Raw genomic sequence first — 19,359 nt, forward strand, 5'->3', positions numbered from 1 at the left:
TATCTTATTTAGGACTAGATCACCATCATGAGACAATTTATGACTTTTGAACAAAGGCTTCCTCATCTCTCTAATCAGAGGAGATCTTGATGAGGTATCTGTACACCTGCAGTAGCCGTTAGTGTGATGTTGGTTTGTAGTAAGAGAATGCCTGATTAATGAGCTCTCCAATCCAAAGCCAGGACTGAAAATGTCAGTATTCAGCAGGGACTCATTACAGCTCGTGTCTCCTAGCTTAGACCCCAAAGGACATAGACAATAGAGGCAAGGCTGTTGCAGGATGTAGTGTAAAACTCAAGATACCTCACTTTTAAAAAGTGGTGGGCCAGATTTTAGATTGATTCCTATCATATAACAATGTGGAGCTACTTTTCAACACCCAACCATAAAAGAAAAAAAAAATCTAAATGTCATTTTTTTTTCTCAACACGCTGACACCTCTGTTGATTCCTGTCAACAGTGGCCAGTAAAAGCAGGACTGATAAACATATAACCATGACTTATAGCCTGAAGTCACTGATACTTGTCACAGTAATGCAACAATATATTCATTCATGTTCTAGGAGCAAAGCAGCAAGCCCAGATGCAAATACTTTTCTGGGAGAGTGAACTTCTAAACAACTGGAGAGAGGCAGAGCGAACAGGGAGTGATAAGAGACAGAGACGCTGCTCGTCCCCTGCAGAGGTCCTGTGATCTGCTCTATTGTCGGGGGCCACGACACACAAAGAGCAGCTGGATGTGGTTGAATCAGGAGACGATTACATGCAACGCCAATTGAGTCTGAAAAGGGCTACACAGACTGCAGGGAGTTTCTCTCTCTCTGTCTCTCTTAATACAGAGTGGTTCCTCATGCTGGCCTCAGCTTCTATAGCAGGAGAGAACAGTGTAACCGCTAGACCTTGACACCGACATGGACTTACTCCTGAATGCTGCGGTGTACCTGGCACTGATAAGAATCAAAATATCTGACAAAGTACCCAGTCTATTTTATTCCATCCTTTCACACTACCTTATCTTTTCAGTGTTAGAAAGTAAGTAAGCTGCAGTCAAAGGCCAAAAACATTTGCACAGTTGTGGCTAACATGACCGCATCATGTCAGATATGACAATATACAGTGCATTCAAAAAAAAAATTCTCTCATCAATCTACACTCAATACCTCATAATGACAAAGTGAAAACAGAATTTTAGAAATTTATGCAAATTCATTTGACCATCTTTGAGATGTGTCTACACTTTGACTGGAGTCCACCTGTGGTAATATGGTCTCACAGCTGACAATGCATGTCAGAGCAAAAACCAAGCCATGAGGTGGAGGGAACAGCCGCAGAGCTCAGAGACGGGATTGTGTCGAGACCCAGATCTGGGGAAGGCTACAAAATTTCTTCTGCATTGTAGGTGTGTGTGTGTTTTACACCACTATGGACAATGTTACAAATCAATCAGCTTGACTGCTTCATCGTAATAATAAAAGTTTATGATCTTTGCATCAGTATGATTGAGTATCTTAATTTATCAGGTACTAAATTTGCTAGATTAACCAAAATCAGACATTCCTGTCTGGCTTTTGTATCCATAAACAGTTTCTTAATTGATTTTCCTGAAAAGATTCACTACATTACGATACACATACATATAGATGTTAAAATGCCATATACTGTGATAGAGGAATCAATCCATTTTGCCCAACCGATTCCAACAATGCTCTATATCCCTTTGCCATTCATATATACAGTATAGATCAGATTTGAAACTCTTATTTTAGTGTTTATAGACAGTGTTGTTCCTAAAACTGAGATAATGAATTCAGTCTCATTAATCTCGAGTGAGAGGAACCACCATGGGGAAAATTTTATTGCAGCCTGAAAAAAAGTTGACAAGGATATCCTTGGATATCCCTCAAACTGGTTATAATATTGACCACAGTTTCTTAAATTCCCACCAGCTCAGTAACCAAGGATAAGATATATGAGAAAAGCAGTATCTCCCCTGAAAGTTCAAGAATGAATAATATCCTGATGAGTATTCCTCTTCCATGTTGTCTTTAGCAAAGAAAACTCCCCAAAAAAGCCCTAGACTTACATGCAATGTTGAAATTACACAAACCAAGAATGACATCACCGCTAAAGGGACAAGCCAACAGTGCCTCACATCTCACTCACTGCAAAGGCTAAATGTGTTGGAAATGAAAACAAAAAGAAAAATGTGACTTTTGTTTCTCACTAAATTAAAACCTTTCCTATCAGGCCAGTCAATTACCCCAGACGCTGTGACAGAGATGTGCACACAGATAATAGTAGAAACAGATAGTGTTTCCTGTGTATTACCACAGTTAGCAAGTGTGCTCTTGACCATGAGAGTTATGTAAGTGTCACAGCAAAGGCAGCTCAGTATCCCAGGAACACCTACGACGAACACTCAACTGAATTGCCTTCTTTCTGCATGTGTAACTTAACTCTAACTAATTTAGAACTCTGGTCCTGTGTTATTCATATCTCTCTGGAAAATTTTACAAAGTAATGGAACAAAAAACATCATTCTGCTGACAGTAAAAATAAAGATAAGCAGTAGTTTTTCAACAAAAGAAAAAAAACTTCACTAAAGTGACTTAAAGAAAAGCTATGGGCATTGATGACATGATGGGTGCTAGGCCTGAAGGTTGAATTAGAAGTGAGAGAGAGATGTAGGTATTCAGCCAAAGACATATACGGTCTGAGCCTTAAGCATGTGAAGCAATGGCCCCAAGTAAATTCTGCCTATTCCCCAATTGAGTGTCAATCAAACGTGAGAATCTTAACAGCGGCTGTGGAGAGGATCCCTATAAACCCTTTACCCCCACTACTCACAATGAGAGGCTTTCGTCTGAGGGCCTAACAAGTGTATAAATAAAGTTGATCACTTCCCCTGTCAAAGACAGCATGGAGGGTTTGGGCTGACATGGATTCAAGGAGGGGAGGTGAAAAGGGAAAAAAATGAGTTGAGTGCCTCTCAATCCCCTTCCTCACTTTGACCTGATGGCTTCTCCTGATGTTGAGGTACACAAGTGCAGCTTGGCGGCTCAGTGGTAAAACGTGGAAACAAGGCTGAAGCGCCGCAGGGCACGGGGGGTGGGAGGACGAGGTTAACCCCCCCAAATGACCCTCTCCCACATCTCCACACAAAGGAACTGGCTCTTCTTTTTTGGATTCTTTTAATTAACACTTGCATTGAGGTTGTAAGCATTCAGGGGACGATACAGGGAAAGAATTTTCTCTCTCCCTTAACCCCCTCCCTCCTTTGCCTCTCCCCTTCAACCCTTTCTTCCCTTCTCTACCCTTCTTTTTCTCCCTTTCTCTCCCTTCATTCTTTCTGTGTTTCATTTTTTCTTTTCTATTGTAGGCACTGTTTGGATTAGGTGTCTGGCTGTGAGTGTGAGATAATTACTACTGACAGCTGCACTGACGGCAATCACAACCACACTACCACCTTACTCCACTTTCTCTTTGATGGAGCAAGGGAAGAACAGTGAGAGAAGAGGGGAAAAATGAGACAGAGGAGGGAAAGGAGATAGATAGAGGAAGACATATGGGTGAGAAATACTGTAATTATGAGAAAAAGTAAGACTTGATAAGGAAAAGGATGACAAAAAAGGACAAGTGCACCCCACCCTTAACACCTGTTGGTTTCCTTGTTCGTGCTCCTTTGAGCCTTGCTGTAGGTATGACTCTCCTGATAAGTATCTGGGCTCCTGTACAGTGTGTGTCAGCTAGGAAATACACATAGACACACATCCAAATGCAAATACAGAGCTAGAGACTAAGGAAGGCATAAATAAATGACAGTTTGATCTGTGGGATGCTTCACAGTGGATGTTGTGGTGTTATCTCCTCTGTGCTTGTACACAGTGGGAGGGGGGGAGGGGGTCTAAAAGGTGCTTATGATGAAGAGCATCCCCCTCCTCAAAAAACATTTCATTGAGATGGGTGCTTCAAAGAAAGCATAAGAAATGTTAGAAAATGAGACAGACAGACTAACTCAATGCTGAATGTCACCTGAAGGCAGCCTTCAGTTACACAAGGGAGGGGGGCTCTGCCGGAGCTTACGGCTGAGCCTCGTTGCTACGGAAACAACCTGGCCCCCCCTCAATATACCCTCAGTTTCATAGGCCCCTATCAGGTAGAAGAGGATTCCATTAATGCCAGCTGGGAAATGGAGGGAGGTGCTGGCCTATAAGGCAAGGCACCTCTCCGAGGCTCCACAGCATTAATACATTAGCAAACACCATGAAACACTGCATAAATGTCAGCAATTACTGACTGAGAAGGAAGGGTGGGTGGTGGTGGGTGAAAAGATGAGGGGATATAATAAGGATGTCCCACTGGCTGTCAATCACTCCAACAGGTGTGGAGAGTAGACTGCCAATCAAAACAGCTCCAATGAGATGAGGCCTGTCTGGGAACTCTCCTTTCTGTATTGTTTAGGCGAAGGGCTAGAAGAGGAGAGGGAGACGGAGGAGGCAGAGGAAGAGCCTCAATCAGCGTCTTTCAAACAGCACAGGAAGTTAACGTTCTGTAGGCCTCTCAAGTCAACTGTTGCCAAGACCTCTGTCAACATCTTCAGCACTGCTCGGAAACAGCTTTGCCAAAGCCACAAGAATCAGGATGAATTTGAAGGCAGAGCTAGATGATGGTATTTGAAAATAATGCCAGAGTATTTGTTTTAATCTACTTGGAGTAAAATGAATTCCATCAAGTTTTAACTATAGCAAAGTCCAACAAGTGTACTTCTCTCTGATGGAGGACTTTTCCAGTACTATCATGACTGTTGTGACGCAGTAAACCCGATGAAAATGAAAAGAAATGCCAAAACAAACACACACAAAAAGACAGTGTGCTTCCCCATATGATCCTCTACTTGGCTAGTCTGATAAATAGTACAAACTGTCTTCTGATTAATCTGAGAGGAACAATGGAATTACAGCACCTAAAAATGTGCTCAAGAAAGACTTGAAATGCTGACTAATAAGTGACAGGTGGACTTTCACGTGTCAGGTGTGTTTTAGGTAACTGTTACATTAGCATCATACAGTATATTAAGCAAGCAAGAAAATAAAAAGATATAACTGGGTCTGATATGCTTACCAGTTCAAATTGTTCAAATTAACAGCAACATTTGTGGCTAACAATGCAGAAGTTGATGAAGATTAATAAAAAAAATGTGTTGTAACATAGATAAAGTATTATTGAAGTTAATGTTTTTACAGTGTTGTGATTTACCTATGCTACATTAACACTAAGAAACATTCAAATTACTACTTGACCCCGGTCAACACAATCTGCCCGCTAAAAATGAGCAACACCTCACGTTGCTACTGCTTCAACTACACTTTGCACCACTTCCTTTCACATTCAAACTTCCTTAGTCCAACACCAAATACAATAACACAGTGCTCTCAATAAACTGTTGTGTTGTCCACTGCTATTTGAGCATTATCCATCCTGATCCAGTTTCAACTCTCCATAAGGCCTTGAATAATTCAGAGCACAATAAACAATGAAACACATTGAGTGGACTGTATCAGGGAGGGTGACGCAACACATAACTATTAGTTTCCCTGAAAGGTGAGAATGTCTTTATAACAAACTAATTTCCTACGCTCTAACAATACAACAACTCAAACAACTTTCTCAGAACACATGAACAACAGAAGATACTCAGCTGATCTTCTTGCCTACAACCTTTTTTTTTTTTTTTTTTTTACAACTTATGAGCAACCAACCATATCTTAGAAACGAACATGGAACTATCAACTCAATTACTACAGCAATCTCACTAGAAACAACTGCACTAACATTGTCACAGTAAGTGCTGAGTATTGTGGAAATTTTGTTTTGATGCTGTTGCCAATACAATACTGGAGTTTCTGCACCTATATCAAAATTATTTATTTATTTAAACTAATTTCTCTCTGAAAAAAAACATTTATTTTTACATTTAAACCAAATATCAAAAGCTATAATACTGCAAATAAAAAGAAACAGTATAATATTAGCAAAACTAAGTATTGAGATTTGATAGACAGCCTGAGACACAGTATGTTTAGTAAGACAGGCACATTTGCAAACACACAAATGCAAATATACACACAAACACAAATGCAAGCAGGCAAACACAGTTTTATCACACACTTAAAGGCAAAGCAGAGTTAAGTAGTAATCGATTCCACTGCAAGCGGGCTCGTGTGCAGAGCTAAACGTAATCTGGGGCCTCTGGCTGCCATGTTTATTGGTCCAAACCCGGGAGATGAGACTGGGCTAATGAGCTAGACACTAATACTGGCTCTCTACCCGCCTGCTAGGCCAGCCAAGCCCTGGGCTTTCTCTGTTAATACCTTCAGACGTTTCAATAAGAGAGCGGTGGCTAGAGCAGAGGCCATTATTACACTTCTGTCTCTGTGCTTTTTAATATCTCCTCATCCAGGAAACACAGACGCTGCAGATATGTGTTAGCCAGGTGCCGACTCGGCCTATGATGCCACAATGAGCTGCAACCTATTCATGATCCCTGGCCATCATATCCATAGCTACCTATGGGGAAAGGCTGATAACAGATCACTGAGATCATTGAGATTGGTAGGGCTTACTTTGCAATGGAATTCACAAACATCCCTGCATTAAAGGTTTTTAGTGGTTAGGTCACATGTTTTGCAAATGAAATACATCAGAATGCTTTAACACCACTCATAAATTTACAAAAATCAGTGTATTTATTTATTTTATACATACTTAAAAATTTACTATCACTGAGCACTTTATTAGGAACACCATACTAACACTGGGTACGGCCTCATGCTCCTCTCAAAACAGCCTCATTTCTTTGTAGCATGAATTCCACAAGATGTTGGAAACAGTCCCTTGAGTTTCTGCTCCATGTTGACATGACTGCATCACATAATTTCTGCAGATTTGTCAGCTGCACATTCATGCTGCCAATCTCCCATTCTACCTTTGTTACATGTTGCACCATCATGCTGGAAGTAGCCATTAGAAAATGGTAAATTGTGGCCATGAAGGCACATGGTCAGCAACAATACTCACATAGATTGTAGCATTGAAACGATGGTTGATTGGTATTAACGGGACCCAAGTGTGCCAAGAAAACATTCCCCACACCATTACACTACGACCACCAGCCTGAACTGTTGACATAAGGAAGGTTGGGTTAATGGATTCATGCTGTTGATGCCAAATTCGGACCCTATCATGTGCGTGGCTGAGCAGAGATCCAGATCCATCAGACCAGGCTACATTTTTCCAGTTGTCAACTTTCCAGTGTTTGTGAGCTTGTGCCCACTGCAGCCTCAGATTTCTGTTGTTTGCTGACAGGAGTGGAACTGATGTGGTCTTCTGCTGTTGTAGCCCATCTACCTCAAGGTTTGACATGTGCTTTCTGAGATGCTTTTCTGCTCACTACAGTTGTAAATCATGGTTATCTGAGTAACCATAGCCTTTCTGTCAGCTCCAACCAGTCTGCCCGTTCTTTTCTGACCTCTATCATCAACAAGGTGTTTCTGTCCACAAAACTACTGCTGCTCACTGGATGTTTTTTGTTTTTGGCAACATTCTGAGTAAAAACTCTAGAAACTGTCAGCAGTGCCATGGTCAAAGTCACAGAGATCACATTTTTTCCCCATTTTGATGTTTGATGTGGACATTAATTGAAGCTTCTGACCTGTATCTGTATGATTTTATGTACTGCACTGCCACCACAATTGGCACTTGGATAAGTGCATGAGTAATCAGTTGTACATGTGTTCTTAATAAAGTGCTTGGTGAGTGTACAACTGATTTTTGAAATATTAATAACAGCTATTAGTTATTTGAGATCATAGAGGAAAAGAAATTTAAAGTGGAATGAGTTATTAAATATTTTCAGGCTTCACGATGTAATGATGTTTCCATTCATTAGTGTCACATTAGAAAAAAGAAGTACAAAGGTATTCAGGCAAGGGAAACACAATGTGTATTCAAAAATAAGTAATAAGTAATTCATTTGATCATTGTTCCTGTTCCAGTTCAATCTACTGCAGCTGGACACAGCAACAGCTTGAACTCAATTTTAAAAAATGTCGTTGGTTAGCTCTCTTCCTCTGTTAATGTGAAGAGGAAAGTCATAAAGTGCAAACTGCATGTTGTGGTTGCAAACTGGAAAAGTAACAAATTTGTTCCCATAATACACAAGCATGTTCACTCAAAACTCAAGTTAGTCATTCAGATTATTCAGATCTGAATTAAGATTTCTGTTGCTATCCCAGGCTGTTTACTGATCACATAAGTGGATGTCTACAAAAATAATGCTAACCATGATATTGTTTGGTGGTTAACGGGTTTACAATTGCCTGCTGTGAGATGGAATGGAACAAAATAAAGCAAACAATGTTGTGTAGTGAAAGGATGCATAACCTTTTATCCTTTGCCCTTTCAAGCACATTAATGGTACAATATATTTGCTTTCTCTGCTTAAAAGCTTTACTTTGAGTCACCACTATGACTGGTGTTCATTGCAGTTTTTGAAACATAAAATAGAACATAAATAGAAACTCTAGTCTATTTGCTACAGTAGAGCCAATTTTGGCATAGGGCACATATGACAACACTCAGAAAAAAAGAAACAAAGTCAATATGAATACTCTAAACTAAACAGCAATCACATAGATCTAAAAGGAAAACGTTAGCTAGGGGTTAACACAAGAATGTGTACACAACAGCTCCTCAATGTTGCATGATAAACCATCCCATACAATTAGCATGGGAACACATATGCTGTCAAAGAAGGGGTGAGACAAAAGGGGTCAGAGGTTCCTCAAGGTTCTGTATGAGGGCTGCTTCTGATCAGCTTGACTGTGTGCAGGGTGAATGGCTGGGAAGAGCGACCCTAGTACGGGAGAGGTCAGCGGGACTCAATGATGTGAGCTTTAATGTCCACAGATAGAGGACACAGGATGGGAACCATCTTTGACATCTTAATTAGCTTCAACATCTTACTTTTATGCTTCGGCATGGATGGCATGGATTAGACACAGACACAGAGTGTGGAACAGTTTCCACTCCTCTTTGCAATTATTAAAATAATGCAATTTAATTATCTGTAAACCATGTATTTTAATCTGTACTGCTTTCTAATTATCTTTAAGACCAAAATCTTGGATCAAAGAACCATTTAGGGCAACATGCCAGACAGCATTTACAGTACACAACAAAGTGAGGACAGGTTAGATTTTTCCTGTAGAACTGTTATAGTACGTCTGGCTAACAAGTCTCAATTTTGGATCGTGTTTGTGTGTGTGTGCCTCTTACAGAATCATCAGATGCTGACGCAGGCCATCCCTCCCACTGTTGATGCCGGACTGGGATGTTGGTCAAGTCTGAAATATTCCTCTTCACCTGCAAACAAAGTTAAAATTATTACTGTACATTCAATTACAAAAATTGGATTTGCACAACATTAGTAAAAAAGGGTTAAAAAACATGAGAACTAGTTCAACTTTGACTCTCCACTAGGAGTTTTACAACTCTCTTTACAATTCCATCTTTAAAAGCAACTGTCTTAGCGGCATCATAATTAGAAAATATTCCTTTTCCATCAAGTACTCTCTATTCAGCAGCATGAGGTAAAACTAGGATGGAGGCAAAGAACTAAGGAGAAGATGAGACAAAAGCAGGGAGGAGGCGAAAAAAATAAAAAACACAGCCAGTGTTATCAGCATTCTTCAGATGCCACAGCTAATGCCCAGCAACAACAGCCCCACGCTCTGAAATGAACAGTATTTCTCTTCTCCCATTCATGCGCGGACGCTGTATCTGCATCACTTAATAACATTCCGTGCTTTTAAACAGTTAGCAGCCAGCAACGCCTGTCCCACCGAGCGCCGTGTTACACCGTCCAGTGGGTTGTTGGTTTAAAGCCCTAACGCCAGCCTGATGTGCGCCAGCCGAAGCTGATCAAAGCCCCGTCGGCGTCTGAGCGCTGGCGGCCGTGGATTTGAATGGATTTGTTCAGTAGAAGTCTGCCATTCGGGCCCGCAGGGCTGGACACTGATGCTGAGAAAACTGTCTATTGTGGAACAAAGATCCCTCCACACACGGGTCAAATCCTGTCTTTGTAAAAAGCACTGAGGAGAGATGGATCCTTGGGCATATGCAGGGCTACTGATCATGGAGGTGGAAACTTAAAGAACGCTACAAACACAAAGTCAAAGCCAATGTCAAGCAAAGCAGGAAAGCAGCTGCAAAACACTGAACTATGAAGACTGTGGGGGCAGACTTTGCTTGGGCTCTTGCACCTTAACACTCTAATGTTACGACAATTTGCATCTGTATATGTACTTGTGTGGGTTTCTAAAACCACAGGCACATAATGGCCTGTTTCAAGAAATGATTATATCTAAATCTGAATTTATCCCTTTATCAGGGCAACAGTACATATAAGTTATCAATCTCTCAAAGAAATTATATTTTATTTGTGCTCGGCCTGGCACAGCAAAGCAATCTGCAGTACAAACAAACTGAGAAAAAAAATAAAAGAACAATAATAAATGAGTGGCACAGTCCTTTGTCTTACTATCGTAAATCCCACACCACACTGCTCGGTGCCTATCCTTATGAAGAGAAGCTATGGCCAGGATAGCAGGCTAGGGTCAGAGCGGGTGGCCAGTGTTATTACAGAGTGTAATATCTATGTTTGACCAGCCGGACTACAGGGATTTGACTGACCGGCTGGCCGGCCGATGAATAGAGGGGAAAAGGGAGGAAAGGAGAGGCATAAACACTAGTAATGAAGAGGCTGCAGTCAGAGGTTAAAGCAGCATCAGAGAAACAACAAACTAACGCCCACCACAGAGAGAGTGGAGGTGAGAGGTGGAGGAGAAGGAGGAGGAGGAGGAGGAGGAGAGTGGAGACAGACAGCAAAAGACACCTGGCAGAGGACAACCTGATCTCACCACAAAAAGAAAACACAGCTACACAGCAGGCCTGCCCACCTGAAACTACACCACCAGAATCTGTAGCCAGATATTTACATTGGTCTTCTCTGGTCTTATGAAAAGTATGGTGCAATTATGAGAATCTGATGCAACCATATCATAAAAAAATAAAGTAAGTTACAGCATACAGTAAGCGAATAACAGGGTGACACAATGCCTTGCCCTAGCCTCTCCAGGTAGTCGAAGTCTTTGCTGTAGTCCCTGGCTACAAAGCAATGCATGTGTTGGCCACAGCAGCAACCATAGAGGTAGCAATACTGTCTAATGCTGCCCCCTGTCTGCCAAAACAGCAATCTTACTGATAAGTTAGACTGCAACAAATTAAAACAATTATATTTAATCCTTGACTCCAAGGAACACATTTTACATAACAAATTCCTTCTTACAATAACCAGCTAAAACCTGTTTGACCTAAAACAATAGAGTACTGGAGGAATGGCAATATATGACAATGGGCTGTGTATCTTAATAAGCAGAAAGACTCATAAGAAACTCATGAAATTAATCTATCAACCTGACCTGCACATAAAAAAGCTAAAATGTAAAGGAAAACAGAGCAGAGGAGGATTTAAATCAAATACAGCGCTGCTGATTTGTGTGCTGCTGTTCGTGTTGAGATGAGGCAGGGGTGTACGAGCCAGTTATACACAACATTAGCTAGACTGGCTGTGGTGCTGAGCTGCTGGCAATATGCCTCACGGCAAAATTAATGATCCAATCATTGTAAATGCCAATTGCCTGTAATCCCTGGCTGGAAGCAAATCAAAGAGAAGGAAAGGTTTCCGTTAAACAGTCACAAGCTCTCTCTCGCTCTCTTTCTTCATCTCCCCTAGGCACCAGATGCCTTTCTTTCATTCCCTTTTCGATCCAGCCTTCTTTTTCTCAGCTCTGTAGCTCTGTCTGCATTTGGTTCCTATATGTCTCCCAGCTGCGGAGCAGGGATGGGGCCCAGACCCAGCCCCGGGGGGCAGTAGAGGAGGGAAATCCCCAGGACAACTGGTCTGGTCACGGACAGCTCAGGACCCAGCAGCCATCCCTATTCTACCCTCTACTTCCCTGGCAAACATTTGCTCTCCAGCTTAGCTCAGAAGCTAGCCAGCAACTTACCCCCACACTCTTGTCTGGTAATGCCAATCAGAGTCTACACAGCCCTGTGCTCTAGAGATGGAGAAGAAAGAAGGTAGAGAGGGGACACTGGGATAGAAAGATGGAGAATGAAGGGATAGAAAGGGAGGGGCAAGGGCAGTTCCCTGAGAGCCACAAGGCAAAGCCAGAGCCTTTGGTAAAGACAAACAAGAAGACAGGACTCTATCCCTATTGATATGCACAAGCAGGGACCATCGGCTAGTCTTCATCTAAGACAAAAGGGAGAATGGGGAGAGAAAGGTGCTCTGTAGTGGAGTCCATATGTGTCTGTGAGTGGACACAGTATGAGGAGAAAGGGGAGTCAGGCAGGCTGAATATGGTGTTACTTCTTTGTTGCGTTCTTAAGTCTTGTTATGATAACAGAAATACACTACTCCCCCTTTTGTTTGCATCTTACTATTGTTTTTATCTCAGATTTTCACAGTCTAACTCCTTGTCTTTTCTATGAACATCATAAGTTATTCAAAAGCAACATCACTGAGCTCACCCACGCCTGTAATGATTATACTTGCACCTGTAGATCTACACACAGACTACTGAACCATCTGAATCAGTCCCTAAATGGTGTATAGACGTGGTTTAATGATATATTATTTCCAAACACATTACAGTAATAAAGAAGGAAAGAAGCCTGCTCCCTTGCCAAAGAGTAAATATATAAAGAGCATGGCCAACATGGGGCAAACAGAGTCCAGATCTATGCAGGTTAAAGTTCTGGGCCTCATTTTCACTGTAGGGGGCCTTGAGATGCCTAAGGACAAGCATGCGTAAGGAAAAGACCACGACATGGAGGCCTGTTTAAGCCCACATTGTCCCTTCTCTATCCCCTATGGCCTCTTACAGCACCCCCACCAAGCCAACAGTCCTTTGCCTCCTTTCTGTGTCCATGGTTCCCCCCTCCCACACCGCAGGAACCCCTCCCCAGTGTTTGTAATCCCAGCAGAAACACTTAAGGTTCACAGTGGGTGCTCATCAAAACCATCTGCCTAAGAAGAGAGTGAGAGAGAAAGAGAGAGATGACAGAGGGAGGAGAAAAAGGAAAGAGTGAGGGAGGAGAAGTAGAAAACCAGGGAGGCAAACCGCCTCCTCCAGTTCAGATGTTGGATGTACTAATCTGTTCAATTAGCACCATTACAAGCCCTGCTAGTAGCCTCATTATTATTAGTGTAATCTTCACCTACACTGCCATGAGCAAAAGAGCAGGAACACCTTTTACTGCTGCCTGAGAATAAATAGACTCATAAAGGATAACCAAACTAAAAAACAGGAAATCAAACTGCTGATATTTCCAATCGCATATACAATATTTGGTGCAAATGGTGACTACTTCATTTACATGCGAACTAAAATCAAGAGCAGTTCTTCTCTGTCCTAGCTGATCAGTCTTTGGGGAGCTTATTTCCTCTCACCTGTGACGGCAGGCTACCCGCTGTGAATAATATATGATGCCTGCTCAGGTCTCCCTCAGCAAAGTGCGGGGGTGGGGGGAGTATAGCAGGACCCATACAGGCCGGTAATACCCATATGTGTGTGTAGGGGAGTGCTCACATGAGCCCAAATATACAAACATGCTTACTCATCTACATAGGCAAGCACACAAATATATTTTCATGCTCTTCAGCCTTTAATCCGTTTGCAGCTGTGATAGCAATAACTGATAGACAGAGAGGTGTACTGCCTTCACACTGACTCCAGTATGAGTAACTATAAATGTTTCATAGGCTGCCAAATCTACTGTTTAGTTTCAGATGAAGAAAATGAATGGACTCTGTCTCTTTCCATTGCTCCTGCATGCCTAGATCAAACAATGTTCAGTCATTTAAACCGCCTCCTAGACTGCTGAGACTGCTGAGAGAGAAGGAGAAAGACGCAGTGTAGGGGGAGTGGGGAGAAAAAGAGGGGGTTGTACAGCTGTGAGAGTAATTATGTGCTTGGAAATGTGATCATTTGTGATGAATAATGAATCGATGGCTGAGATAGACTAGCAATGTTTGGCAAATGGAATGAAAGCTGCGTTATGGGAAACCAGAATCAGGTACGATAATATTATGTATGTGAGAGTCTGTGGGTGAGTTACTGAGGCCGTTTGTGTGCGTCTGTGCATATGAATTGACTTTGTGATGTTCTGCATGGTCTGTGTCTCTGTGCATGCTGGTGTCATACCTCCTGTATGGTTCTGGAGCCGGGGAAGTTGAGGCTGTAGTCCCTCTGGGCCTCGCGGTGACTGATGACCAGCAGGAAGTTCTGGTTTAACGACTCTTGGAGACCACTAAATGAGGAGGGAAAAATTGAAATAGTAAGAAAAAGGGATGAACCCAGTTAAATAAATCAAGAACAGAAAGTGATGGAGAAAAAGAACAAATTAAAGAGGGGAGGCAGAATTATGACCCAACAAGAGGAGGGGGGGGGGGGCAAAGAAAAACAAACATTATCACTAAGAGCGACTGAGTCAAGGAAAGGGCAAGCTGAAACTTGTCAACTAGTGGCAGCCTGCTGCGAGGTGGGTGCCTCCTCAGGGGGCTTGTCGCCCACTTCACTGGTTGTGTCTTAACAAGCCTGGCCAAAGCTGCGCTCGGCACAGCAGGTTACCACAGCTATGACCACCTGCAAAGTAACAGCATGGAGTCCATCAGTCTGCCTTAGTGCTAATAAACGAATATTTAACTGTGACATACAATACAGTTGTAGCACTAACTACCAAATCTGCAGGTTTCACTGGGGTTGTTGACCTTTATCAATGACTCCACAATTACTTTGCCAGTCAGATTTCTGTCTTTCAAAACATATTTGTTTTGGGAAACAGAGCCAACTCCCCATCAGTTTTTAGTTGTTAAGTTCAGTTGAGTGGACAATGCAGCAAGTCAAGGACCAGCACTTTAACTACTTTCTTTCTCAAGCTTAAGAAGCACATAATCAAGAGCCATTATTGTGCATCATGATACACTACCTCTTCAACAGATGCTGCTGGATTACTGCTGTATTTAGCTAACTTCACAGTCACTGCCTGTCTTCTGTAACTGACATAATGATAATGACTATATTTTCATTACAGTTATATCAATTATAATTCTTATCTGTTCATATATAATGCAGGCTACTGTAAGCTGTTGATGAATGTATGACTGATGACTATGCAACACTCCTAAACTTGCCACTATCTCCATCTGCATCAGTTTTAACATGGTGAAAGATTCTTCGGCTTTAGTTGAAATGGATATCATTACAACATGCCACATGACATCCCATAATATCTCACCTCCAACGGAATGAAAAAGTGGACCACTAAATAATCTATAAATCAGTCTATTTATTCATAATGATATGTTAAAAATCTTTTTTGACTCAAAGTATGAGAAACATGCAACATTGGTGGGCAGATGCAACCACTGGTCTGAGATGTCTATGGGATCACAGTGGATGCCATGTACTTCTTGATTTCATTGTGAGCACAGACATGGCAGCAGAGACACGACCTGTCCAAGAGGCCTAAAAGAGCAGAGTTTCTGGACTGGCATCATAGTTGCTCAGTAGCTTACAGCAGTGACAGAGACGCTGTCTCTGAACAATGCAAACGTAGACACTTTGTGTGTTTCACGTAGAGAGGAGGAGGTGGGGGAATCAACTTTTGGAAGCTTCATTTACAATAAGCTGTGAGGTTAAGTAGCGTTTTGAGCAAACGCTGGGTCTGTGAGGCTGAATATCAATGGGAGGCTTAAGGGCCGAAGCAGCCACTTAATCAGGGCTCAGAACCCAAGGAGAGGAGGAAGAGTTGAGAGAAAGAGAGGGATGGGGGAATTAATATGTAGCGCACACATTAATTATGCAATCACACCCTTAATCTGTGCAGATCTGGACGAGCTTATGTTAACAGAAGCTCAAATTTACTGTAATGACAGCATATTTACATTGACTAAAACTGCGAAATCAATATGTAAATGTAATGTTTGTTGTAGCTAACTGGGGAAGATTGGAAATGTGTGGAGTGGGAAGGATGGATGCATATGTAATAGGGCTGAGCAGAAGGATGAGAGAGATGTGTGTGCATGTGTGAGAGAGAGAGTGAGAGAGAGAGAGAGAGAGAGAGAGAGCGAGAGAGAGAGTGAGAGAGAGAGGAGAAATGGAAGGGGTAGGGACACATAAATAAGGATCTAGCTAATATCATGATTATGTTTGGACACAGTCCCGAGCTACTTCTGGCAGGCAGCTAGACCCCTAAATAGACAGAGATAGAGGGTAAACTGAGTGGAAGTGTTACTCTGTCCTTCCAAGCAAAGAAGGAACATCTTATCAGTCATTTATGGCAGGCCGACGAGCCATTTGGTGTGTGTGTGGGTAGAGTTCTGTTCAAGATTTACTTTGAAAAATCAGATCACTTATTGCGCTCTATAGTACAAATATAGCAACTCAAAATATCAAATGCATTCACAAGGGGAAAAAAAAAACTGCCATTCATAGTGAGTCATTCCCTCATCATTTCCCATCTGTCTGAAGAGGCCTGCTGGTTCATAAATAAACAAAACACCCATGTTTCAAGTCTAATATCCCTTTGTCTGGACTGCTTTCACCACTGATGTTGTCAAAGCTGCTGTCTTCTGATAAAAGCAGGCCCCACAAGCAGTACAGGGTTGAAATGTGGATGTCTCCGTGTTTGCTTCTGCCTTCAGAGGTCTCTTTCTCACTCAACACACACACTCTGTGACACTAAGGTCGGCCTGCAACATCTCTGGAGGTACTTGACATGGCATAAGGGTGCCGGGAGGAAAATGTCATTTAACTTTATGGACAGAGAAAATGGAGCGTTTTGCAGGGGAGAAGAGCAGGCTAAACAGATTGGTTTCATTCTGAGGTAAGCCCATCGCCTAAGCTGTGAGTCCCTGCGGCACAGAGCAGACTCTAGACCTTATTAAACTAGCACTGCCAGACACAGAGGCGCACGCGCGCACACACTGTGACATGTGCCTGTAAAACATAAATACCCATATACACACACTCTGTCACATACACATTCTCCCCAACCTCTCACAGACTCATGCATACTCACTGTCATAATGCGTGTTTTCAACTGCTAAGAGACACACTTAAACACTTCCGACATTTCCCTTCATCTCAGTTTCATCTAATCTCATCTCAACTCTTAAAAACACATTGACCAGGACAGTACATGCCGACTGATCATCTTGTATGTAATACCTAAAGAGGAGGTCATGAAGCACACACACACCTTACCTCCTCCACATTTTGCATCCACAACAAAGCAGGAGGATGCGAAACCGTTCTGGCTCTGCTCGGTTTTGGTCTGCCATCTTGTCCCAAAGTTAATCAGCATGCTAACCGTTAGCTACTTCCCATCAGGGTTGCTTTAGCTAACCTGTTAGCTATCTCCCTGAAGCATCTGTGTATCTGCTATTGGATAGCTGACACACAGGATGAGGTGGGGGAACAGGAGGCCGCAATAAAAACACACAAAAGCTAATGAATCATTTTTGCAATTTGAAATTTCTTTGAGAGTTCAAATTAAAATAACCTTTCATTGGCAAACATGCTTGCTGAGAGCTGAAGCGGTGAAATAAACGAGGAAGGAAACAGGTTCCATTGAAATATTCATCAGGCCTTCATCATTTATGCAAAAGATTAGCTCCTCCTCAACACCCTCTTGTATTCACAGACAGTCATCAACATAGCCACAGAGAAAAACCTTCCTCAGACTGGGCTTTAACACCGCAGTACTAACTGCACATCACATCGCTAACTAAATAACTACCTGAGATGGATTGGTGCTCAAAGGAAAATCTCCCAAAGCCTCAAGATTTATTTCTAATCAAACAAGAAAACTAAGAGAAGTTTACTCAGCGCGATCATAATGATGGTGCAGCACTATTTAATCAGTCAGTTTGGTTTAGGTGTGTGTGCTGCAAGAGCCAAGCTCTACAAAGTAATTGCCAGGGTTATTACCATTTATGGGAAATTTGCATTTTTACTCAGCAACAATTTGAAGCAAATCAACATTGTGAAATTAAATTTAGGTGGATAACTGTCTTTTCAGAATAAAAAAAACAAACTAGCAAATATAGTTTAGCAGATAGTGATAGTTTCATTAACCTAATTCAAAATATATAATTTACGATTACCTGAGAATATTGGTTAAACAATGGACAATAGCATTAGTAAACACAACACATTTTTACTGAGAAAAATTGTAAGTAAATACACATTTTCCTGCCCTTTCAGATGTTAATCCTGGTTTCATAACACAGAATTCATCCTTAAATACCGAACCACAGCACTATAAGCTTAGCACCGTTAAATGTGTATATTACGCATAATTAATCATAAAGTCTCATCAAGCAACATTATGTATCTGTGAGTTATAATCATGTCATGAAGCTGTCAATTGATACTACCACAAGGAGTGACCAAAGTTGGAAATTTACAAATTCTTATAAGCAAAACAAAGTAAAGTAATGAGACAACAGATAGAGACCTTGTGTCTTCTTGAGCAATAGTTAAAGTGGGAAGAGTTAAAATACTGTAAAAATTAATAAAATGAAAAATGAAATAACTGTGGTTTATAGGAGGAGACTTACAACTGTGATTACTATAGTGGATCTAGGTAGAGGTACCAGATCAGATCATTCATCTCAGCAGAACACATTAGTACCTGGAGTTGCTATGGCGATAATATGTGCGTCCCTACCAGCAAACTTTAGGTTGAGGCCTTTACTGGCGCTGAGCTCTGTCTACTGCAACAAATTTGCACACACTGCACAGTAAATTGCCCGTGCTGTAGATATACGGTGTGACCACAGTTTATTTTTAATGCAGGCTAACAGTTCGTCTGCTTCCACTACAGGGGACTGCCCCCCCCCATATTCTGTGATCTGTCACCTATCCTCTCTCAGTATAACAGCAGGGTCACCATACACACACACACACACACACACATTTATATACAAATGCATGTGCATATACACTGGAGCTCACCCACTCCATTCAGCCCCAACTGTCCTCCACCAAAATAGCTGACACAGAATAATGAGCTCCTGACACCCAAAATGATAGCGATAACACTTGGAGAAATGGCAACGGTGCTGCTAAAAAGACACAGCAGTAAGTGAGGGAGTGAGAAGACGAGGAAAAGACGAGGAAAGACAGAGAAGGGAGAGCGAGGGAGGAAAGACTGGGGAGATGAGGG

At 41.9% G+C, this 19,359-nt stretch overlaps 1 protein-coding gene across 1 annotated transcript in view; it reads right to left on the reverse strand.

The window, feature by feature from the left end:
- faf1 (Fas associated factor 1) overlaps positions 1-19,359 on the reverse strand; it is a 58,966-nt gene that overhangs the window by 28,163 nt on the left and 11,444 nt on the right. The window contains exons 7-8 of the mRNA XM_022757521.1: positions 14,331-14,436; positions 9,337-9,423 (exon numbers count right to left, since the gene is read on the reverse strand). Coding sequence (XP_022613242.1) covers positions 9,337-9,423; positions 14,331-14,436 — 193 coding nt within the window. The remainder of the gene's footprint in view (positions 1-9,336; positions 9,424-14,330; positions 14,437-19,359) is intronic.

This window comes from Seriola dumerili, unplaced genomic scaffold (genome assembly GCF_002260705.1).
Source record: "Seriola dumerili isolate Sdu_G_001 unplaced genomic scaffold, Sdu_1.0 BDQW01000002.1, whole genome shotgun sequence".
NCBI classification, from domain to species: Eukaryota; Metazoa; Chordata; class Actinopteri; order Carangiformes; family Carangidae; genus Seriola; species Seriola dumerili.